Genomic DNA, 27,099 nt, shown 5'->3' with positions numbered 1-27,099 from the left:
GTAAGATGCGGCTACAGTTCTTCTTCTAATGTCGAAACGAAGCTTTATCTGCTTGCGGGAATTGCCATTCATTCTCAAAGTAAGGAAGAGGTTTAATCTGTAACGTTCAATTAATTTGTCTTCATCGCTTAATACCTCTATTGAAAGCTTTCAGGGTAAAAAGTTGGATTCATTTCCTGTGACAAATATAGTTTTTTATGGGGTATTGCACTTAAACAAACAATAATTGTTTAAAACGGATTAGATATGTTTTCATTCTGAATAACTGCTTTAATATTGTAACTGTACAAACAACATAAAAATGAGTTATTTAGTTACTATTAATTTAAGGCAGATTACACTATGTAACACAAATTTTATTTCTGGATAGTATGTGTTACTTTTTAATTGCTTATGTTGTAAAAATACAGAAAATGGCAAATTATCTCTTCAAACTTTGCTTTTGTAGCCTGGTAAAAGTAAAAAAAAAAAATTTACATAGTATTATAGAACACTTTATGGTTGTTTGCTTATGTGTAACACAATTATTGCATATCTTGAGGAATAATATTTCACCAGAGTAACTCTAACCCATGGAAGCAAGTAAGCGAAAGTATATTTAAATTATTTGATATTATATCTCAACACAATTCAACAAAAATGTATTTGTTTGTTTCTTCAAAAGTTCAAAGCTCTGTCTATTGCAAGAAATTGAACTCCGGGTTTTACTTAAAAATCTGTGAACTTATCGCTGATCTACCGGCATACAGTATGATTAAGAAAATGTGAAGAAATGTCATAATCAGAAAATGTCTTGTTTCCGACATCTGTTAGTTTCCAGGTTCATTTGTTTGACAGAAAAATTATGTGGATAATTTCTGACAAATATCTGTCAACATATTAGATGTAGTGTCATCATGTTTCGTATAGAAGACTAACCCTAATAAATAAGCAGTTTCGTCCTGTAATTTATAGTTTAAAATATCTTGAAAATCATATGAAATCACTAAAGTTCCTTTTTTTCCCTCATACCTATTTAACTACCATATTTATAAATAAATAGTTCTTCCAGTAAAGGATTTATTTTTAAATATGTAATAAAAGTGAATAAAAAATGTTTGTTTGTTTTTAGAATTTCGCGCAACGCTACACGAGGGCTATCTGCACTAGCTGTCCCTAATTTAGCAGTGTAAAACTAGAGGGAAGGCAGCTAGTCATCACCACCCACCGACTACTCTTGGGCTACTCTTTTACCAATGAGTGGGATTTACTGTCACATTATAACGACCCCACGTCTGAAAGTGCAAGTATATTTTGTGTGATAAAGTTCGAACACGTGATCCTCATATTTCGAGTCGAGCGCCCTAACCACCCGGTTTGAATTAAAAAACAACAACATGTATTTTCATATTATTTATAGGAAAATTGAAACTAGTAAATTTTGGGAAGTCTGAGGAGGAATACCCTTTTGCCACGAGAGTACAAAATTCCAGTTTCTTATGACAGTGCACTACAGGGAACATTTATGTGTCCAAGACAGTGAAAGAGTTAAATCATGTACATAATTTTTAAGGACTATTTTGATTCAAATGAAAGCTTTTATAGTGCGTTACTGACTGTCTTTTTTGACACACACCTTAAGTTAAATTGGGTTTTCAAGGAAGATCTCTTGGAGATTAAAAATAACACATTAAAATTAAAGTAAGAAACGTTAAGTTAATATATGTATATAGTTTAAACAAGTATGCTTACTCATTTCAGTTTGTTATGTTAAGTGTGGTATTGGCAAACACTTTAGCTTATAAAATACGTGCATATATAACGAGAAACATAGGCGCTTTATTTTTCTCTTCCTGTAAGTTTTTTTAAAGATAGTTTCTTATCAAAGTATATGTAAGAAACGAATAAATTGAAACTTAAGATTGCTGTACATGATGTTGTGTATTAACGTATTATTTAGATCAAATTTAACCTTTATTTCAGATTACACGATATTGTGTATTCAACTACTACTGCATCAAATTCACCTCTAATCGAAGCTATAGAGTATGTGGGTTATAACTTTATAACTACACCACATTTTTCATCATTATGAAAATTTGTAGTTTTTTGAATTTTGCGCAACGCTACACAAGGGCTATCTGCGCCAGCCGTCCCTAATTTAGCAGTGTAAGACTAGAGGGAAGGCAGCTAGTTATCACCACCCATCGCCAACTCTTGAGCTACTCTTTTACCAACGAATAGTGGGATTGTCCGTCATATTATGACGCCATCCACGGCTGAAAGGGCGAGCATATTTCGTGTAACGGGGATTCGAACCCGCGACCCTCAGATTACTAGTCGAACACCTTAACCCACCTAGCCATCCCGGGCCTATTTCGTGTTAGCAAATGCGATGCACCATCGTAATATAAAGAGGAGCTATTCACAAAAGTCTAGACTTATTGAACTTAATTTAAAAGCTTTGCTGTTTACAATTTCGATCCAGGACTATAAGTTTTGTTTGCATAGCCAGTTTCCATAAATGCAGATCTTCACAGCGTTCATCCAGACTATCTAGATGTTACCTTTACATAATCAGTTTTTAGGAGTTTCTTTGTTATTATCACTGATTCTAGAGTAAAGGCCATATTACATAATCGTTTTCTACAGGATCCTTTCTTCACAGCTTTGATCCAAGGCCACAAGTTGTGTTTGACAAGAAATTCAGTTGTTTACAATCCCCCATCCACGACTATAAGCTTCTTCGATTACATATAGCTCTGTTAGTTCTTATATTGGCGGAAGATGGCGCTGTAAGCCAAGTATCTCTTGAGTGTTGCAGTGCGGCGGTGCAGCAGTTCATATATCTGTACTACTACAGCAAACACCTAGGGTAGAGGCTCTCCCTGTCTACGTTCTTCAATCTAAATGTTGGACATGTCATCTACTGGATTTACACCCTGTCTGACAATCGTTTTTCTTCTTATCTATGGGCAAGGTGAGTGGAGTGATGTATGCTACATCTCTATCAATTCATGACAAGTTACTAAATATTTAGTTTTGTCCCTCTCTCGTAGTTTCTTGCACATCTACCTACAGCTGATGGCGTGGTATTCAAATCGATCCACCGAATTATCGCAAGGTAGCTGTCTGTCTAGCGGCGACAACAAGTCGAGATCCCCGCTAATGTAATATAACATATAGATTAAGGTGCCCGGACTTTCTTTGTTAGTATACAATATTTTCGCGAGTACCATCGAGTAACTACACTTTGATTATACAAGACAGAAACATAAATGTATGTGATTGCGATAGTTTTTACAAAGCCCTTCAACCTTACAAAATCACGGGTTTAGTCTATATTGTATCAGCCTTGTATCTCGCTTAAATGTACAAATATTCGCAGAAACACTGAGTATGTGTACATTTCAAAATGTATTGTGTATGTATATGTATACATACATATATATGTATGTGTGCTTGGGAAGCGAAGAATTTTTTCGAGTCGTCAGTTTATTTTCTTCCTATTTTTGAGCCTTCAGGCGGCAATTTAACTCTAAAAAATTGGGTTTCGATATCCATGGTGGGCGGAGCAAAGATAGCCCACGGTATAGTTTCTTGACTCAAAGCTACGCAAAGGGTTATCTGTACTTTACCTACCGCGGGTATCGAAATGTAGTTTCTAACGTCGTTAAGTCTGCAGACATGCCACTGTTCCAGTGTGTCTGTGTGGGGGTGGGGGTGGCTTAGAGATCTGAATGGATAATTCCAAAGGGGGAAAAAGTGATTTATCTTAATCTCGTATTTCAACTAACGTGCACACGTGTGTTAATTAGACACTTGGAGAAACAGCAACATAAAGATAAGACATAAATATACTGTTTTCAAGTTTGTTTTATGATTTCTACTGCTATTTTAATGGTTCTTGTGTAACTAAACACACATGTTAATATTAGTTCAAATGTAGGGGCATCTGGGATGCTAAAATTCACTTTTATCGTTTTTTAGTTTTATAATAGACTACGTCCCTATTTGTAATATAAGTGGTTTAGTTGTTTCTAAATAAGTTTACATATAATGCTCGTGTAAAGATTTGCCGACAGTCAAACTGTACCTGCCACTAAATCAACATGTACGTTTCACCAACAACACTCCTCACAAATGCGTGGTATCTCGCCACCTGTAAGCAGTTGCACCAAAACTGTACAGAATTTCGTAGTAAAACCTGGCAGACAAGCGTTTTGTTTCGGGAGAAGGCATGCGTTTCGTAATAGAACTATACGATGGTGACGTTGCTTGGTTATAGCTTTTGATTGGTTAAGAACAGCGTCTTTTTTTCTTTTTTTTACATTCAAGATAAAGCGACATAAAACATATAAATATATATAAAAGAATTGTACTATATATTGCCATTAATTGTGACATATCTGTAAAAAAATGTGAATTTACCTTGAAACCTTAATGAAACGAAAGAAAAAAAATCATATCTATTTATCTGTCTATTTATTTTTGTTCAGTACTCTAACGCAACTACAATAGCTACAGCATTAAGTTTGGTATTATTGAAATATTTTGTCCTTATTTGACATCAGAAGTACAGTTTCAGTGGTATTCTCTGGATACCATGCAGTTGTAGTTTCAAATCGCCGTGTATTAGTCTTAGTAAGTCGGTATGTTTTACTCTAAATGTTAAGCACTGTTACAGAAACTGCAAAAACGTATTCTCAAGAATGGGTATTAAAACTTTAACTGAAACAAAGTATAGAACAACGTTTCGACCTTCTGAGGTCATCTTCAGTTTAAATTTTGGCTAATATGCGTTTTACCCTTTAATATTTCTATTGTAGTTAATGGTATTTATTCCTACTGGTGTTAATCTTCTTCCTGTTATAGATTGAGTATTACGTACGAAATGATTAAATACAAATTACACGTGACTAGGTTTGTTTAAACGTAATTACGTATCAAAAGAACAAATAAACTCGAAGCGAGTAATAGTTAATATAGTGATTAATAAAACTTGCTCCAGTTCGTACATTAGTGCAAGAAACAATACTATACTTCACAATTTCTTGGGTAAAGAAAACATATAATACTTTGATTTTGAGTGCACAAGTTTGTGTTAAGACTTTGAATGGTGAACTTCTTAGCTTTAATCCAAAACAAGACATAAAATAATTTACTATTTTGCAATAAAAATAAAGCTATTAAACCGTTTATTCAGCTTGTACTGTTTAATGCCTTCTCTTCCCTTAGATGTTTTTGTTTTCCGCCTATCATATTCCAAACACCTATCCTTATACTTGTGTATAGAAGCGTTTTATCTTAATATAATGGGAAATTGGCAAAGCATGACTTGTACATATAACGAAGCAATTTTAGTTTGAATAATATACTACATGTTTCGACTGAACGTTGTCTTCAACTCGATGTGTATTATGTTCTGAAAATGAAACCGCTCACTTATGCTTATAAATAATTGTTTGTTAATTTTTATATTACCTTTCTATTCTTCTGATGTGATGTAACTGTTTTATTAGTAATTTCTATCAGTTTCTTCGATATAAACAAAATGCATTCAGCCTGTGATGTAACAAAAGTGCAAATGACGTTAAAACCATATCTTCTGTTCTTTCATGATCGCCCTATGTACATCCGATGCAACCGCTTTAGACGCGATTTTTCAGGCGCCTCCGCCAGTGTGTTATACCCTGAAATGCGATTATATAGGATCGCGTGATCAATTTCAGTCAACTCCTAAAGGTTAAGTAAGTTTAATGTTTCGCGAAGCGATTCTTTCGCATCTCCTGGTGGTTTTATATCCACTAGCAAGCCTCAAAACCAGCAAACAATGAATACACTGCGTGTCATGTGACGGGCTGAATAACAGGTGTTTAAATATGGAAAGATTGTCTGTGTTTTTACGTAGTTTTCTACAAAACGTAGAGGACAAGAAAATTTAGGCAACTGTCATAATTATGCCTTTTGCCTATCAAGACTCGCTATTGCCACTCATACACTAAAAAACAAACAGACTAAAACGCTGTTCATTTCTTCCCGCCATTTTTGTCAGGTAGTGCGTAGTGCGAGATACTCTTGCAAATAATGAATTCTTTCTTTTTTGGCACGCGACTCACCTTTTGATACGCGATTGTCAAATCAGATATGTAAAACGGGCTTAGTACCTTTATTACTTAATCGCATGCGAACAATATTTCCTTCCTTTTTACGTGGCTGTTTTCTTTGTCTTCTAATCACCTTACATCGCAAAATATTTAGCAGTAGATAATAAGAGAATGAAAAAGATTGGAATTCAATAATAATTACAGTTACAAAATCTTGAGTGCTTTCTGTTAGGTACATACAGTAATGTCTCATTCTAAGTCGTTTTTTCTAGCACTTTGCCATCCGACGAACACTCTACAATCTCCCTTGCGCTGATGGGTTGTCCTCTTATCAAAATTAGGAATGTTTATACTTCTACCTTAGGTTGAAAATACCAAACACCTAATATTTTATTAACCCATAACCTTTCTACGCAATTCTGTACCATTTTCAACGATCGTTTTGTGCTTACATCTGTTTGTTTTTGAATTTCGCACAAAGCTACTCGAGGGCTATCTGTGCTAGCCGTCCCTAATTTAGCAGTGTAAGACTAGAGGGAAGGCAGCTAGACATCACCACCCACCGCCATCTGTTGGGCTACTATTTTACCAACGAATAATGGGATTGATCGCACATTATAATGTCCCCACGGCTGAAAGGGCGAGCATGTTTGGCGCGACGGGGATGTGAACCCGCGATCCTCAGATTACGAGTCGCACGCCTTAACAGGCTTGGCCATGCCGGGCCACTTACATTTGACTCTGTGTCATGCACGAAAAGGAATCGTCTTCGACAATCAAAACCGTGTCAAGTCTTCGACAGCAGATATTTGTGTGATTTATTTTCCATGTATCTGATCGCAAAATTATAATTTTGTTAGGAAGTAACTTTCTCAAATCCTGCTAAGTCATCCATTTTAAATTCATAATGTAGGCATTATTGAATTTAGAATCCTGTGTTTAGAAGACATCAAGAAATAGTTCTTCTTTTTTATGGTGGGGAGAAGAGTACTTTCATATTAGTGATAACAACAATATGGATAAAGTCTAACTTTTAAAAGATTACAGTGAGTTGCTGAAGTCTTACCTTCCACGTCATCCCAATGGGCACACCCCTGAACGTAGGAAAGTTGATAAAGAAAAATAACAATAGCTTATTCAGATTTCTGTCCGATTAATGTTTATTGAGTAAACCTGTTAGTTTCTATCTTCAAAACTAACTTGTCCCAAAAAGTATAATAACATTCTCAGAAAACATTCACTTGTTGTAATGGTGTACAATACACCGTATATCGCTATTGTTATAATGACAAATGATGCGTTATTACACACACATAAACACGTTATTCATCTGCATTCAGAGCTTTTAAAATTTTTTTAATACGTATCAGTAAATATTGCCTTCCGAAACGAGTTGTAAGTTTTATCAATATTCGACGTACGGATGAAAACCTAATTGATTTCTTTTATTTATTTCTTTTTATAAAGTTTCATCGTTATCAGTTGCCCTGTGGACTACTTTACCCTACGTCTGGGCTATTGTCCCCTTTCTTCAGTCTACCAAATCCCTCCGTCGCAGGGAACTAAATGTCTCATTGTTAGCCCATTTTTGCGTATAAAAGAGACCATTGTTCAAAATGTTATTATGACTTGCATTTCTTCTGTCTTCTACTTCTTATTTGGCAACTAGAAAATTGCAAGACAAAGCTACATCACTAAAATTCTTAGCAAATAATAATTACAATTTCGCGATCACATCGCACACGAGTCTGATCTGAGAATACTTCTGCGTTTTTTATCAGTTTCAATTAGATAAGAACATATAAGATTTATAAACAAAGGTGTATTTTATCATATTGTTGTATTTTCAGTGTAGTCTATTTATTTATTCCACCGCATTTTCTTCCTAATTGTCTGAGAGTGGCCTAAGTGATTAGCGTATTAGGGCTTCAGATAGAAAAAATCTGTGGTGAGAGACGTAGTGCCACTGAATATTCTCTACACTGTGCGCGTTATAAGAGTAGCAATCAATTTGATTATTCATTTCAAAGCTGGAAGAGTATTTATGGCGACAGATTCTGCTAGCTGACTAGTAGTACACATGGAGGTCTCCGATATTGTCGTTTATCATGTACATAACATAGGATGCAATTTGAAAATTCCAAATTTCATTTCTTCTTCACATAAAATATTTTAATTAAAATTGTTTTAGTTACACTGAGAAATCAGTTAAATTGAATTGGTATTATGATATTTAAGCTTTTATAAAATATAATCAATCATATTTACAAACGCAAACAAGCGTAGCAGGGGTTTAGTTTAGAGAGAGAGAAATCAGAAGAAATCTCTCTCCAACTGGGGTGTTCAGGAACGTTGTGGTTCCTCTTCGTCCCCTTTCGTAGAAGGTTATTGAATTTAGCTTTTTTTTAATTTTATTTTATTAAATAATTTTTTAAACTCTTTTTTGGGTGAAGGAGTGAAGTTTAGTATTATCCGTGAACGAGGCACAGGTGGCACTGGAGAAAACGGCCGTCTCGAAAAATCATATTCATTTCACTTTCATGCAACTTATATGAATATTGAGTTGAAATGCGAATGGTTGATTATTTAACCTATATTCCTAAATAAACATGCAGCTTATAGGTTAATTCGTTCGATCAATTTACTTTTCTTCACGTAATTTATCTACCAGTTTATCACAATGGAAACAGGCGTTATCATTCATTACATTACAGTCAGAGCCGATAATACCACCACATTGCGACACAATTGATAGTAGAATGTCACCTCTTTATTCTGTACCATTGATGGAACCATTTTTTAGGATATAATATCGGTACACCAACTAGTGCTTATTTCAGTTCCCATCATATTTCCACCACTGCCGTATGAGTCTCATTCCTGTATGAAAATGAAAAATTGGATTTGATTAGAAGTTCTTTCCAAATAAATATATGTATGTTATCGCGTTACATGTTGTAGCACGATTTAGCTGTTAAAATAGTGTTGATTTACTGGCGATGTTCCCAGCACCATCGCAAGCTAACTGTTTTGTGCATAGATACGAGGAGTATGGACTTCACTTTAATTATCTGTACCTTGAAACAATGTGCAGCTACAGATCAAAGCACCTATTTCAGGCTGAAGGAGGTGCCCTTACGATCGCCGCTACTCAGAAATGAAATTTGGTGTTCTTCCGCCACTGCTATCTGTTCTTGACCCACCACAGCTATAGAAACCCGTTCTCTAGTGTTGTCAGTCCGCAGACATACTGCTGTGCCACTGGTGATCTGTGTTTCGGATAAGAACACTTATCAGAATATTGATGACATAGAGAGTTTTTACTTCAAAGATAGGGCTAAGTGGTTTTCAATTAATTATTATTGTTTGCCTTTGAACTTGTGATTGAAAAGTTAAATTGATTAATTTAATATTTTAAACCACTAACTATATGACATTGTTAACTATGCATTTTATGGCAAACTAATAATATTACTTATTGACTCCGAGGCTGAATGACCCAGCACTTAATGGAAAGATTATGTACATGACAGTCATGTGGTGAGTCAGTGGTAAAATAAGCGACTTACAAGTACAATGGTAAAATCCGGGGCGGATAGAGCGCAGTTAGTCCATTGTGTAAAGTTTGAATTAAAAAAAAAAAAAAGCAAATAGCAAATAAACGTTCGTTACGTCATATTAAAGAGATTCTGATGAGCAAGTAGTTAAGTTGGACAGTCGTATCTGTTGATAACGTGTCAGTGATATTTGACCAGGGTTTGCAACTTGCTAGACATCTTAGTCGTCGATAACATGAAATAAAGCAATTCCTGAAAAACAAAGATTATCCAAAAACAAAAGAAAGCTGGCATAACGAGACATGTAATGTTTTTGAAATGGAACGCTTGAAGGTTTTTAATGCACCACGTGTGGATATCTTTAATTACCAAGCAAAGAATGGAGCTCAGCTGTTTGTGACTGGTGTTGTTAGAAGTTACAGTGGCTTAAAAAGTCTTCAAGAGCATAGATTATTTGACTAAATACATAAAATTTAATTACTGACTCTATGAATAGTACAACTGGCACTGTAAGATAAAAATTCTATATTCTTAAACTGTGTTAGCTGAGCTTTACATTAGATTAACTCTATTCGTTTCAGATGGTAATGTTTTCAATTTAACATATCGATGTTTTTCATTGTGAGTCAGTGAGGGACTCGTAGAAAAATACCAGCTGTCGCCATCAGGTGGCGTAAAGGTCTCCTTAGAGTAACCGCCCACGAACCACATGACGTTTTGTGAAAATACTAATCATCGTTTATACTTATTACATATATATGTAGCACAGTTCTATTACCATTTGTTGGCTGAATCGTACTCTGATGGCTATTTTCTACACGTATGGTGATTCACTTTGTAATCTGATTTCTGAATGAACAGCTGCTCTAGTCATTAAAGACTAAGATATTCAACTATATTGTGTTGATATCAAATAACATTCACTCGTAGAAACACTTGACTTCAAATATCATTTTAGGGCAACTTTTAAGGAAATACACCGGTTGTAATAGGTGTGGCTTATATAAAATGAAAAACAGGTGTTACTTCTTTCTTGTTCATATTATGTAGCTAGCTGGAGTACCCGACCCCTTGACGGAAGTAATGTAATTTCATGATAAATGAAAGGTTATCTTAGGACACAAAAAGCTCTTTCCCTTATGTCTAACTGTAAAAAACGCTCGTAAAAACGTACATTTGCGTGTATTTTTGTATTGACTCAACAAACCTTCATGCCAAATTTGGTAAAACTCCATGAGCAGCGAGCGAAGTAACGGTACTAAAAAACGTCCATAAAAAAATGTGTTTTCTTATAGCAAAGCCACATAGGGCTATTTGCTGAGCCCACAGAGGGGAATCGAACCCCTGATTTTGCGTTGTAACGTCCATAAAGACGCAAAAGACAGAACTGAAAATTTGTATGTTTATCTACATGGACCCAACAAACCTTCATACAAAATGTAATGTAGATCCATCAGCAGGTGGTATGTGTTTTTTCTTATAGCAAAGCCACATTGAGCTATCTGCTGAGCCCACCGAGGGAAATCGAACCCATGATTTTAGCGTTGTAAATCCATAGACATACCTCTTTTCTAGTGGGGGGTCAGCAGATGGTGATGTAGCGGTAGAAAACGCAAAAACACCCATAAAACCACAAAATGAAAAACTGAAAATTTGAAGGCTTAATAAGTCTTCATACCAATTTTGTTGAACGTCCATCTATACCTTGTGAAGTAGTTAGGTAGACATGCAATATACAGTAATATTACATTTATATAAATTTACAGTTACATCACTAAAGCTGTTTTCTAACATTTACAAAAACTTTGCACACACATATAAAAAAATATGAAAGTGAATTTATGTAATATTTAGGTCATCAAATCGTTGAATAACAAATAATTATCAATGAACTAAATAGAATAAAAACATTAACGATTTGCATATCAGGTTTTTATAAACTTTTATTGCATAGAATATTTTGGAAGAGCTTTTCGTTGTTTCAGTTTTGCTAACGTTTGTTTATTTTATTACAACTTACAGCTCTTACGGTAAATAATATTAGTTTTTTTAAAACAGACAAGACGTTTCGTATCAAGTGATCAAAACATCTTACCAGTTTCACAAACTAATCATGGCTATTGTAAAATCTACATATTGTAATAAAATATACTTTACTAATAAACAAACTAAGAACGAAACTAGGCGTTCAAGTTGTTTTTAAAACCATCTTTTCGAATAAATATATATTTTTAACACTATAGTTATATGAACATAGCTTTATTTATAACGTTAAATTTTTATTTAGGAATGGGCATGTCCTCCTCCACTAACATTGTATTCTATATTGATGAATAGTAAATGACCCAATCTAGGAAGTGTATGATAACGAGACGACACAATACGATTTTAATATATTCATAACATTAATATAAATCTATATTTGATCTTACAAATTCTACTCTTTATTTAATTTTCAATATTACAAATTAGTTAAAATTGAGTCAATTATTTTAACCAATAATGGAGCCTGGCGTAACCGAGTGATTAGCGTGCTAGATTTCGGATCATAAGAGCTAAGACTAGAACTGCTAGTCGCAGCTGAACACGTTCCAGATATTCAGTTGTAAGAGAGTTCCAGCAGTGACAGTCAATCCAGATATTCGAATAAAAGTAGCCACATAGGCAGCGGGTACTACAACTAGTTAATAATTCAGAATTAGGGATGAATATACCCATCCTTAGGAGATTCAGGCTTAGCTGTTTAACCAATGTGTTCCATAATATGTTATTCATGTTTATAATGCCAATATCAATATTTTAACCAATAATAATAAACTTGTATACTTTCTCTTTAACTAGTTTTTTGCAGAAAACGGAGGGTTTTATCGCTAAAATTTATAGGGCTACTATAAAATCAAATTAGGTTACACTCGCAAGTTGTTACATCTTGCAAGTACCACAAGGAATTGTGAAGTCTTTCACTTATTTGTTTTTACTTGAAAGGGTTTTCATTAAGTTTAGATTGTGTTGGGCAAAAATATAAATATTTAAAGCTCGACCGTTAAATATAAGACAAAATGTGTGTGTATGTGTGTGTATATATATATAAAACTTCTGATATTTAAACCATGTAATGAATATGAAACGGTAAATTTTAATTCCATTGCTCAATGACTGATTGATAACCCTGAAAATGTTTATCAAACAAGTAACCTTGATTTTTCTCAAACGAAACGTTAATGAATCTTTTTTAAGTTGATATTAATCAAAATTTTATCCTAAAGGTTGGTGACTATAGTTTACTGTGAATCTTATCTACTGCCTAATTATTTGTTAATGTTAAAATGGAAGCGGTATTTTTAACAATTATATTCACTTAGGACATAACAGCTGACAGTTAATCTATCATCTAAATACACTGAATACTGTTTGTTATCAAAGTGTACATTAAATAATCTTCTTTCTTTTGTCAGGCCTAAACACGATACTTGTTACAAGTGTTGACACTTAATGTGAGACTTGATTTTAATGTTGATGATAAAACAGTATATTTGTCAAAAGGTAATAAAAAATAAATCAACTCCTCTAAATAAAACTTTGTTATGTTTTGTTTTTATAACATTTCGAACAAACTCTCTTCGTCAGGCAATAAATACCTGTTACAAGAGAAATAGTTTATATGTAACACGACAACCTGACAAAAGATTTCTGCACGTATGTTACACAAAATAAAACATTTTTTTTTATTTAAAAGTGTTAATTTAACCTTTATTACCATTTATTCTAATTGTTTCTACTCACGTCTTGCGGAGTAACTGTCGCTGAAGAGTATCTGATAATATTGCTAACCCTATAAATGACGTAACTTCTGGTGCTGAACCATATATTTGTTAATCTTGTCTTTTTTTATATAGCATTACAGCTCTCTAAACTCAACAAAATATTTATTTATACTTTTGATAAGAGCGTGATATCCTTTTCTACCGTGTATGCTCGAGGCCCGGCATGACAAGCGTGTTAAGGCGTGCGACTAGTAATCTGAGGGTCGCGGGATCGCATCCCCATCGCGCCAAACATGTTCGCCCTTTCAGCCGTGGGGGCGTTATAATGTGCGGTCAATCCCACTATTCGTTGGTAAAAGAGTAGCCCAAGAGTTGGCGGTGGGTGGTGATGACTAGCTGCCTTCCTTCTAGTCTTACACTGCTAAATTAGGGACGACTAGCACAGATAGCCCTCGAGTAGCTGTGTGCGAAATTCAAACAAACAAACAAACCGTTTATGCTGAGGGAATATTTATTACTTTTGTAAGCTTTGAACATTGTGTTAGTTATTATTATTACCGTAATTCTTATCATTAAGTTCTTTATTTGACACTTAATGAAAGTGTACTTTTTATAAAATGTGAAGTCGGCATTTGTTTTACTGTCGACATTCACCGAAGGTATTTTTGCTGCTGTTGACAATTAACATGATGTTTGTTAACACGTTTCGCGTTCAGTGCGATATTTGTTACTGTTGTCTTGCCTTTTCTTTGTTTACAGTATTTCAATAGTTGATAATCACTGCACATACTACACGTATTACGTCAGATATTCACAGTACAAGTAGACAATTATAACACAGTGATTTGGAAAAGAATTTTCAGGTTGAACAGAAAGTAAACGTTTAAAGAATAAAACTAGAAAAATGTTATTCCAAACAACTGTAGATACAACCCCATTTTTCCGTTAAAAATTCTTGAAATTGAAAGTATCGTAAATATTTTAAAAGAGTATAAAATTTCGTACTACAAAAACTCAACTCATGAACAATAAGTAAGTTACAAAGCTGTATTCGAATGGTTTGTTTGTTTAGAATTAGAATTAAGCACAAAGCTACACAATGGGCTATCTGTGCTCTGCCCACCACGGGTATCGAAACCCGGTTTTACTGTGCAGGTCCGCAGACATACCACTGTGCCTCTGGGGGGGGGCATATTTGAATGGAATATCTAATTTTCGGCTGACTAACTTAATGTAACAGAGGATAAAATAGTGGATAAATTAATTATGTGAGAAAAATGAACCAGAGTCAAAAACTTAATCTAGCACAACTCGTCTGAAAACGTTAAAATTCTGTAGGTTGGAAATTTGTGATTTCGAAGTGTTGGTTAAGATCACTTACAAAGCGTATTACCAGCAGAAACACGTTCAAAAGGTTCTTTATACCCTATTTTGTAAGAAGAGTTCTATAATTGATTAAGTAGAATTAAATAGAAAGGACATTAAATAACGATTGCCAGTAAACCTTATATACCTGTAAGTTCAAATTTTAATGACCTCGAATCTCATTCACATATCTACGGTTCAACTTTCATATTATCCTTGTTCATTTTTTTCTTTTTCTTTCTCTTCAATTATATTTCTCTCAGGGAAGAATTTGTATTTTTGTGCACCGCGTGCATGTTTCACCCTGTACTAGTAGTACTAGCTAGCCCTTGGAAAAAAAACATATTTTTTTTCCTTTTCAAGGTCTAGTCAGATACTACTAATATCAAAGGAGCTACACACATACACATACACACACACACACACACACACAAATAATAAATATAGAAGCTGCTGAAGAGAGGAGTGAACATACCTTATTATAATGACTTTTAATAACGTGGTGGCGCAAATTTTTTGGTTTCTTTGCGTTTATTTTTGTATCTATCAAAATTTATCAAAATAAATCCTACTAACAAATAACAGTAAGAGATATCTGTTGGAATTCTTGTCTACCTTCGAAGTGTTCGCTGCTGTTCGTCAAAATAGTAAGCGTTGCTATTAAAACAACTATGGCTAATAGAACTTAATCATATTTGTGTGTGTGTGTGTGTGTGAGTCTGGAAATAACTTTTTTTCTCAACTTGTGATATGTATTACTAAGCCATATAGTTTCGTCTTCGTAGAAATAAATAAACATGCATACATCCCCCCAACATACACATAATCACCATAATTTGTATACTTCACGGTGTACCTATAAAAATGCTTGAGAATCACTTTAACAATATACTGCACGAATACAAACCACTTATTCCATAATAAAATGGCGCTCACCTCGAGCTTTAACTTCTTGAAGTCTTAAGAGAAACTTAATGTTGCTATTTTTAGGTGCCCGACAAGGCCAGGAACTCGACTCGTTATCCGAGGGTCGCGAGTTCGAATACTCGTCAAACCAAACATGCTCACCCTTTCAGCCGTGGGGGCATCATAAAGTGACGGTCAATCCCACTATTCGTTGGTAAAAGAGTAGCCAAAGAGTTAGCGGTTGGTGGTGATGACTAGCTGCCTTCCCTCTAGTTTTACACTGCTAAATTAGGGACGGCTAGCGCAGATAGCCCTCGAGTAGCTTTGCGCGAAATTCAAACCAAACCAAACCTATTTTTAGGCATAACAGAGAAAAAGTTCAGTGTTTTAATTCGTACTAAAGATCAAACTTACATAAGTTAGTGCATTTCTTTTAACGTCTAAGCACACTAACCTGCTTTGACGTTAACAAAATGTGCAATATTGAAATGCATCTAGCTTCTGTCACCTTGCGGAGCCCGGCATGGCCAAGCGTGTTAAGGCATGTGACTCATAATCTGAGGGTCGCGGGTTCGCATCACCGTCGCGCCAAACATGCTCGCCCTTTCAGCCGTGGGGGCGTTATAATGTGACGGTCAATCCCACTATTCGTTGGTAAAAGAATAGCCTAAGAGTTGGCGGTGGGTGGTGATGTCTAACTACCTTTCCTCTAGTCTTACACTGCTAAATTAGGGACGGCTAGCACAGATAGCTCTCGAGTAGCTTTGTGTCAAATTCAAAAAACAAACAAACAATCTGTCACCTTGCATTAATGTAAAATAATGTCACCTGGATTATGTTTTTCAATACAAAGTTGAGAAACAAATAAAAACCAATATGTTATGCGTAAGGAACATTTATAGTGAATGTTTATTAAGACCCAGTTGGTGAAAATTATGCATTTTTATATTTATAAATAAACTCAGCTTTGCCGTCCATTTCGAGTTATATACACTAAATCACTGTGTATGTTACAATATTTAACAATGTCTGTTATATGAAGAATGGAGCATAGAAAATGAAGTAAACTATATGTTATATGAAATATGCTGTTAGTTATTCAGAATATGACTCTGTGCATGACAGTACAGCAGTTCTGAATATGTATGAAGCTGTGGAACGACGGGTTCTGAATTGAATTTGTAGCAAATAGGAAATTTTAAGAACAGGCCTGTAGTGACACAATACTTTAGTGACAAGTGCAAATTTTAAGATAAACATCTCCATGTTCTACGACTACATCAGTAAAACAAAATTCTTCACGGAACATCGATACTTTACGAGTGATAACCCTGCATAGCAAAATGAGTCCAGATAATATGCCATGAAACGGAATTAAAGGAAACGACGTGTATTCAAATGAAATAAATGTAGATACGCATGAATAACTCAGTATTACATTATGATCGAATGGTTTAAAAATCCAAGTAGAAGTAATAACAAAGTGCTAATTTTCTCTCTCTTTTGTAGTTAAATATACATAGATTAATCGTACAATAAAAATGTTGTTTTCTTATATAAATTATTTTACACTGCTATAAATTAATGCTTATGTCAAATCACCAGCTCTATAATAAAAAAATCTACGAGTCATATGAATGACACTTTAGGCGAAACTTTTATATGGTAATTGAGCAATGCCTTTCATCATGTTGTTATTTTATTCAATAGTCTTGGATAACATTAATTAATAATCAATGATTACTTATATTTCATCGACGTAACTGACACAAACCTTTGTAAATCTTTAAACGAAACGAAAGCTACAGGGTGGCCCGTAAGCCCCTACCTATCCATATATCTTTGCCAGTTATTGTATCCAGGGTGTCACCAGTATTCTTGCGCTCATGTACCCACGTACCTGTCACAATAAGCTCTTCAAGAGTAAATGGGCTTACATTGGCCATATTTCTCTGACAAAAAAAAAGAAACAAATTTATAATACATGCGTAATTGAATATAACATAATAACATATGAATGGGTAGGGACTTACGAGCCACTCTGTATGTTAACTTTCACGTTATTGTACCTACAGATTTATTCAATAATTGTGACTGTGTTTTGCCCAAATCTGTTTTTATCGTATACACTGGTTTTATCCTAGAATCTTGTCCAAGATTCTGAAAACAAAGAAGACTTGAAACACAATATTAACAACGTTTCTTTGTTTTATCCACTGTTGTATTATATCAGAAATAGACAACACTTAGCAAAAGATATGAAGGCCTTATTGGCATGCTAGAATAAATTATTTCAAATATATACGGCCCGACATGGCCAGGTGGTTAAAGCGCTTGACTAGTAATCTGAAGGTCGTTGGTCCGTATCCCCGTCGCACCGAACATGCTCGCCATTTCAGCTGTGGGGACGTTATAATGTGACGGTTAATCCCACTACTCGTTGATAAAAGAGTAGCCAAAGAGTTGGCGGTTGGTGGTTATGAGTAGCTGCTTTTTCTCTAGTCGTATACTGCTAAATTAAGGACAGCTAGCACAGATAGCCCTCGTGTAGCATTGCGCGATATTAAAAAACAAACAAAAACAAATATATATATATATATATATATATCTTTAATTTGAGAAAGTCTTGCGTCTTTAACAGACTGCACTGAATGATAACAAAATTATGGTTACAACCAAAATGGACCTATTATTCATGTGTAACAACAAGAATAGTCATTAGGGAAATGGATTCTCCGGTTTCTGCTTCCACTCATCATGTCACCAAGCTACTGAAGCATAAGAATCAATCCTTGTTTTTAATTCACTGACTTGTGTGCCATTTACTCCATTAAAGTCTTACGCAAGAAAAACGCCAGACACATTTTAAAATGTCATTGTTGAAAACAAACAGACAAGAAATGCCTAATACCAAAAAAAGATCTATATAAATTTTGAGTAAATTTACAGGGAAGCGTTTCTTTTATGCCTTCCAATTCGCCAGGAAAACTGATTCCAATAAAAACTTAGTCTACAAGAAGAATGTACGTGCACAATTGTAACTGGAAAGCGTTTTATAAAAAAATATAAATGTTTGCCGTTGGAATTTAAAATATCAAGTGTCACACCTAATACAGAGATAAGCACGAGTGAGGAAACTTTGAATTTCCAATACTGTATGTTTCATTGTAGGTTCGGAAAAGTAATAAAACATTAGTAAAAACATGTTTAGTTTACTGAACATTGTTAAATAACTTTTCGTCTGGCAGTGTGTTTCAAACACTACTGCATTTTCATTCCTTTCACTCTAGGTGGAGAAAAATAAAGTTAAATGTTATACTAAATTAAATGTACGATATAGTGGTAAGAAACTGATATAATGAAAAAAACCTTGTTCGAAATAAGTAATATAACTAAAGCCACTACTTGAATGTATTTGAAAACTTCGGTTTAAAACTTGTTATATACAAACATATGTGTGTGTGTGTGTGTTTAGATTTAGAGGTTTACACCCATTTCTTCACTTTATGTAAGGGTAAAATAGACGAATTCTGAATTTAAATGTTTGTCCCAAAAATTAAACTTTTAAATCATCACTAGGTTTTGAGACTTGTACGACTGAAAGTAATGATATATCAAAAAACAAAATTAAACTTTTAAATCATCACTAGGTTTTGAGACTTGTACGACTGAAAGTAATGATATATATAAAAAAAAGCTCAATTATAAGGTACATATATATCGGATATATATATATATATTGTAAATATTTTGCCTATTTCGTGGTTTTTTGTCTGCTTGACAAGCTAGTACACTAATACGTTCATAGAACTAATACAACTTCAATAAAATGTGGCTTATCTAACTTATTACATCGTTTATTTTATATATTGTTTTCAGTTTTTGGCATTTCCTTTAATTTTAGTATTTGTGGAGGTTCGGTTTAATGAGCAAGAATAATAAACAACGTATTATTTAAACAAATAAACTGAGATCCATGTTAAATTTTTAAGATATTTTACAAAATATTTTAATCGCTCAAAAATAATTTTCTACATGGAAGTGGGAAATGTAAATGATTGTTTTCAGTTTCTATTATTAATACTATATAATGTTTTATCTTTCATGTTAAACTTTCGTGTACTCTGTATTATCTAAATTAAACCTTTAGATTATGCATAGATTTATAAAATACTTAGACCATGTTGCAATTCTATATACTATTGTTGCTGTTGTAAGTAGCTGTGCTATGAATATCAATTTTCATGTGTTGCTGGACTTACGGAAAATTTATATAAACTTGTCATCATATCAATCTTTCATATATATCGATGTGCCTCTGTTGACTAAGCGATGATTTTGCTTATATCAAAACAGCACTGTAGTGATATCTTGGTTGTATAAATTTATCAGTTGCACGTACTTTGTATTGAGGAAATAAGGCATAGCGATTGTATTGTTCTGAGCATCCAACTCTCTTTGTGAAACGAAATTTATGACCATCGTATTGAAACGGTTTGCACAAAATTAAAAATACATAGAAAGACATTTCCAATAGATGCATTATGAAAGCAGTCCTTTCGAGATGAGATTGGATAAAACAGATTAATAAGCATTGTTTTACGAATCGGAAATTACTATGAACCGAAAATAAACAAGATTAATGTAATGTTCATGTTCATGCGTAACGTGTTTTTTTTTAAACAAAAGATAATCAGGCAAGGAGTAAATAACATTTTTGGTGTTTGTTTTTCTCAAACAAAAAATCAAACATAAATTTCTGTTTTCCCGAGGTAAATTAGAACCTTATGTGATGGTTTTCATACCATTGACCACGAAGCATTATTGGGTACACCTTTCTAAGGTAAATAAACAAATACGAGACACAAATAAAAAGTTTAATTATAGCTGATGTCATAATTTATTTTCCTATTTATTGTTTGTTTTTATCTTAGTATAAAGTTACACAGCAGACTAATTACACTCTCTCCAACGCAATGAAGCGAACCCTTATTTTAGGTTTGCAACTATGTAAACTTACTGCAAACACACCGATGAACTTCTAATTATCATATTTTTGACAGTTTTTTCTTGAAAAAACGTATAATATAGTTGTTGTAGTAAAATACACATTCAAAACGTTTACCTCTATTATACATGTAATACTAACTACGTAAACCCATTGATAGTTAACAAGATAAACTTATTCTGCTCTGGAGTTTAGATCATTAGTTTGCAAACGCCGTTTTAGGCCTTCAAATCTGTAAAATAGTTGTATCTATTTCTATGTTAATTCGACTGATGCCATAAAGATTCATGGACCAGTGATTAAGATTACATAATTTATTATGATTTTTAACGTCACATTAACCATGGAAATCAATAACAGATTTTTATTAATTCTATATATTTTATTTAGAAAAAGAACCATCTGTAACTCGGATTATTTTGACAGCCGAGGTTTAACTTCAAAATTATCAGTTTCAGAGAGACTGAAGTTTCTTCAAAAGTATCCATTAATCAGCAATTCCATAGACATATTCTAATATGGGCTAAAATTTATTCTTAGTACATTCATCGTGGACGTCAGTTTGAAAATGATGGCCATCTGACATCCAGCATATTAAATTTGTATGATGAAATGTGACTTCAGATTTGAGTACGACAAACGATTCCTGTGATATTTTCAATAAAACATCTATTTTCGCATTGAATTATTACAATGTATGGGAAAATAATTTTAAGTTTGATCGTTTTCATGAATACTTATGTATTAGTTTAAAATGTTAGTTGCAATACTACCAAACATTGTAAATTAGATTAAATGCAAAATAAATCCAGGAAATAAAGACACCGGTAGTAACAGCTCTGGTGCTAATGGCGTCACCAGTAAAGCAAACTAAGAAATATATAGCATTATAAATGGTGTTATTTTCTTTTGCAGAAAGAAATGAAAATAATAATAACACAGCAAACGCGTATGCTTAAGGATTTCAGTTTCAAAATAGTTTCAAAATTAATAACTGGTATGATAAATTAAACCAGGGAAATGTCTGGCCTAAACGTTTGAATCGGGTATTCTTGCAGGATGAAAATGTCAGAATCTTACAATCTCAAGCATTTGAAATAATAATCAATCAATAACCACTTTATTAATAACAATAGTTATGCAGGGTAAGATACTGCCTGTTAGTAACAAAATTTTATTTGAATTGTAATGTCACGTTTCATTGTCTTTCCTGCTATTAGATTATATAAAAGGCGCACTTTGGGATATCCACACTTGTCAACTTTGGCTTGGATAGACAATTTTTTTTTACATGTTGAAGACAAAAATTAATGACTGGGGATCCCGTAACAAAATTAAACATTTTGAAGAAGAAAAGTTTTTTTTAGACCAAAGGAGATGTCATTGATATGATGTCACCATTGGTTTATTAATTTTTAATAAATTGGTTGTTTTAATTTGTTTGTTTTGAATTTCGCACAAAGCTACTCGAGGGCTATCTGTGCTAGCCGTCCCTAATTTAGCAGTGTAAGACTAGAGGGAAGGCAGCTAGTCATCACCACCCACCGCCAACTCTTGGGCTACTCTTTTACCAACGAATAGTGGGATTGACCGTACATTATAACACCCACACGGCTGAAAGGGTGAGCATGTTTGGCGCGATGGGGATGCAAACCCGCGACCCTCAGATTGCGAGTCGCACGCCTTAACACGCTTGGCCATGCCGGGCCCTTTTAATAAATAAAGTGAAATTGAGGAAAGAGTAATGGAACATAATATCTCTAAAGGTGCTGCCATCTGAACTCGTTTAACTTATGGCGTCTTTACTAGACGTATTGCCGACTGATAGAACAGCGGTAGGTCTACGAATTTACAACTCTAAAATTAGGGGTTCGATTAATATTTGAAGATTACTTAAAACTCCTCTTCAAGTGATCATAATTGTAAGTTGTCAATTAAGAAATGAAATGTCACATAATTTTAGGGTATTTGTTTTTAAGTTTAATTTATATATATTTTTATATAGTAGCTTTAAAATTTGAAAATGAGAATGAGATTAAAATTATCACTTCAAGCAGTTTAATATAAGAATTTCAAAGCACAAATTATGATCTTTAACATCCTATAATGTGTTACTACGATCAAAACTGCTCAAGCTTAAGGTGCTTAGCTGACGAAACTAGGTATTGCTTTTATTAAGCTCAAAAGTTTATTTTTAAGAAAATTATGTATCCGTTTGGGGTATAAACTTTAAAGAATGTGGTTTGTTTTGAATTTCGCGCAAAGCTACTCGAGGGCTATCTGCGCTAGCCGTTCCTAATTTAGCAGTGTAAGGCTAGAGGGAAAGCAGCTAGTCATCACCACCTACCGCCGGCACTGGGGCTACTCTTTTACCAACGAATAAATAGACTTGACCGTCACATTATAACGCTCCCACGATTGGAAAGGCGAGCATATTTGGTGCAACGGGCATTCGAACTCGCGACACTCAAATTACGAGTCGAGTGCCTTATCCACCTGGCTATCCTGGGCCTTAAAGAATGTGAATATTGATGCTATGATAAATAACACATAAATCCTAACTTTCACACAACTTATTTATTACATAATATATAATTACAGTGTTCATTGCTACCTCATATCAAAAGTTTTTTACAAGTTTTAAGAACTTCATATGTATGTACTTAAAACACGATCATCGAAAACAAATCCAAATAAAAAGCGCTGCAAAATTCAAAAAGGATCATCATGGTAAAGGATATACAGTCAGTAGCTAATTTATTAGGTATACCTATTTAGTACTGGGTACGACACCCTCTTGCCCTCAGAACAGCCTGAATTCTTTGCAGCATGAATTCAACAAGGTGCTGGAGACATTTCTTACTAATTTGTAGTATCACGTAGTTTACGCATATTTGTTGTAGGCCACATTCATGCTGCGAACCTCCCGTTCCACCTCATCCCGAAGATGCTCTATTGGATTGAAATCTGGCGACTGTGCAGGCCACTGGAGTGCACTGAAGTCACTGTCATGTTCGTGGTACCAGCTTGAGATGATGTGTGCTTTGTGATATGGCGCATTATCCTACTGAAAGTAGCCATTGGAAAACGGATACTCTGTGGCCATGAAGAGACGCGCATGGTGAACAACAATACTCAAATACGCTGTAGCATTCAAATAATGCTCAACTGGTATTAAGTGGGCTAATGTGTGCCAATAAAACATTCTTCATACTATTATACTACCACCAGCAGCCTGTATTGATGACACGAAGCAGGATGGATCCATCCATCGATTCATGATATTTACGCCAAATTCTGACCCTACCATCTACAAGACGTAGTAGAAATCGAGATTCGTCAGACCAAGTGACGTTTTTCCAATCTTTCAGTTTTGGTGATCCAGTGCCCATTGTAGCCTCATCTTCCTCTTCTTGGTTGACAGGAGTGAAACCCGGCGTGGTCTTCTGCTGCTGTAATCCATCCGCTTCAAAGTTTGACACGTTGTCCGTTCAGAATCACTCTTCTGCACATCACCGTTGTAAAGAGTAGTTATTTGAATATTTGTGGCCTTCCTGTCAGCTTGAACGAGTCTGGCCATTCTCTTCTGATGTTTTTTTTATTAACAAGGTGTTTTCACTCACAGAACTACCGCTCACTGGATGTTTTTTTTGTTTTGCACCATTTTTTGTAAACTCTAGAGACTGTAGTGCGTAAAAATTCCAGTAGGTTAGGAGTTTCTGAGATGCTGGAACCATCATGTCTCACACCAACAATCATTCCACAGTTAAAGTCGCTTAGCTCACGTATCTTTTCCATTCTAATGTTTGTTCGAACAACAACTGAGTCTCTTAACCATGTCTGCATGCTTTATATACTGAGTTGTGGCCACATGATTCGCTGTATGGCTATTTGCATTAAAGTGTAGGTGTACATAACAAAATGGCCACTGATTGCAATATGGAATATAAAATATATGCTAGGCCTTGGAGGTGACAGCAAAAGTAGGGCCCACATTGCGGTGTGGATACACCGTCTATGAGTTTTAACCTCCCTTCGCCAGTCTCGCATGAAGAAATTCACAAATGATAATATATCAAAATTAAATAATAAAATAAATCAAAAAAGTAGAAATTAGGAGAACCAGATGTGGGTGCTTAAAGGTGATATAGATGTTAGGTTTTATGCACTTTAGCACCCACACATGGTCATTCCTATTTCTCTTGATTTATTTTATTTTGATACATTATTATTTATGAATATCTTTACGTGAGAATGGCGAACGGAGGTTAGAACTGACACAGTATATCCCCAACGCAATTTGGGTCCTACTTCCTGCAGTCACCTCCGAAACCTAGAATACAATATCCTCACATTATAACCTGTATACTGGAGGATCCTTTTGACTTGTACAGATTTTATTTTTTGTTTGGGCTTGCTTTTATTTATTAGACAATACCATTAATCAGAGATTTGGATTTGCTGTTTTCAGCAGTCATTTCGTTTAATTATTTTATTTTATTTTACTTGACTGTTGAGTATTAATCTTTTATACTTATAACATAATATACACTGTGTGATGGTCTGGATGACTTTGTAGGAAGAGGTAAGGATAAAAATAGTGGCAGTAGGTATGCTTTCTTACCCGCTTTCAACAATCAGCTCTTATTCCTTCCACAGTATTTCACATGATTAATTAATTAACGATCACTGGCCGCACAAGTGTTTTACAGGCGAAAATTGAAAGGTCAGGGGTCAAACTAGGAAGTGAGTATAACTCAAGTAAAGTCACTTCGTACAAGCTTTATTATAGCTTTTGGGGTAGAAACCTCATCTGCGTTTATGTATTATTGCAATAGTGGTGTCTTTTTTTTCTCATTGCATTCCTCCATAGAGAGTGTTAGCGCGTTGTCTGGGATATATAAGACGTTTGTGTGGCTTCCATCACATCGTGTGTATGCTGTGCTAGAGAAAATTTAATAAAGGTTGTTTTTGTGTTTTGATGTAACGACGTGGCACCATTTATAAACATTAACTTCCATCATATAAAATAAATTTTCAACAACACCAGTAATATCGGTGAGGTTGAAATGTGTTGAGAACTGCTTAGTAACATGCTCCTGGTCCCAAAACATCATCCACAAAGTTTGGTTCAGATTGGCCCAGCGACATAGGAGTAGTTACATAACTTACAAACAGACAGAAAACAGATTTTTGTTGTGCTTTAATGATATCCTGATGGCCTATAGGTGTATTAAATGTGATTAAACGTGATTTTGAGTTACAAATTTTAGGCTAATTCGTTCAACCGTTACTACATGATTAATAATTACAAGGCCGTATGTGTAATACAATGTATGTGTATCTATTATAATACCTTGTCAGATCAAATTTTGCGATCATCTGTCGTTATCAAAGTTCGTCATTTCAAGGTCGGGGAGAAATAGGTGTGATAATAGAACACAAAAAATGCCAAGAACACCTAGTTCTAATATTATTATAGTGTTAGTACTAGTCTGTGTAAAAACATCTGTTCGTGATATTTGCAAGCGTGTCACCACAAACACCTGCACCAGGAGAACCTTTTTCTTTTCCGTTCAGTAGAATATGTGTTATCTGTTAACACAATCTCGAGCTTGTTGTGATGGCGGATACTAAACCATTTGGCTTCTGTGTCTGTTTGTTTATGGACATGTATGTCTGGCTACTCTTATCAACGAATAGTGGGATTGATCATAACATTATTACGCCCCACGGCTAAAAGGGCGAGCATGTTTGGTGTGACGGGGATTTGTACCCGTGTCCCTCGGATTACAAGTCGAGCTTCTAAACCACTTGGCCATGGACATGTATGTCTGGAGCTTGAAATCCCTGACCTACTGTTTCAAGGTCAAAATAATAATACCTTAAATTTTCAAACATTTCCAAAATTAATTCATAAAACAAATCAGTCGGGCCTAGCATGGCTAAGTTTTTAGGGCGCTCGACTCGCAATCTTAAAGTCAAGGGTTCGAATCTCCGTTACATCAGATACGCTCGTCCTTTCAGTAGTGGGAACGTTATAATATGACGGTCAATCCCACTATTCGTTGGTAAAAGAATAGCCCAAGAGTTGGCGGTTGGTGGTGATGACTAGCTGCTTTCTTCTAGTCTTACACTGCTAAATTAAGGACGGCTAGTGCAGATAGCCCTCATGTAGCAAACAAACAAATCAGTTGATTATGAAAGAAAGTAAGGACACGTCATGACCAGAGTGGCTAGATTGCTGTACGCGAAATCTGAGGGTCCCGAGCTCGTCTTCTCGTCACAGCAAACATGCTTGACCCTTGATCCTTGAGGACACTCTAATGTAACAGTCAATCTCACTGTTCGTTGTTAAAATGTAACTCAGAGTCTTATACTGCGCCAAATTCAAAAACAAATGAAAGGTAGTC

General features: G+C 34.6%; 1 protein-coding gene across 2 annotated transcripts in view; it reads left to right on the top strand.

Moving 5' to 3' along the window:
- Positions 1-2,823: 2,823 nt before the first annotated feature.
- Positions 2,824-27,099, top strand: part of LOC143237897 (tyrosine-protein phosphatase non-receptor type substrate 1-like) — an 82,804-nt gene continuing 58,528 nt past the window's right edge. For both annotated transcript variants that reach the window (XM_076477611.1, XM_076477612.1), the window contains exon 1: positions 2,824-2,959. In XM_076477611.1, coding sequence (XP_076333726.1) covers positions 2,890-2,959 — 70 coding nt within the window. In that variant the 5' untranslated portion in view covers positions 2,824-2,889. The remainder of the gene's footprint in view (positions 2,960-27,099) is intronic.

This window comes from Tachypleus tridentatus, chromosome 13 (genome assembly GCF_004210375.1).
Source record: "Tachypleus tridentatus isolate NWPU-2018 chromosome 13, ASM421037v1, whole genome shotgun sequence".
Classification (NCBI taxonomy): Eukaryota; Metazoa; Arthropoda; class Merostomata; order Xiphosura; family Limulidae; genus Tachypleus; species Tachypleus tridentatus.
This window is presented reverse-complemented; position numbering and strand designations above follow the sequence as displayed.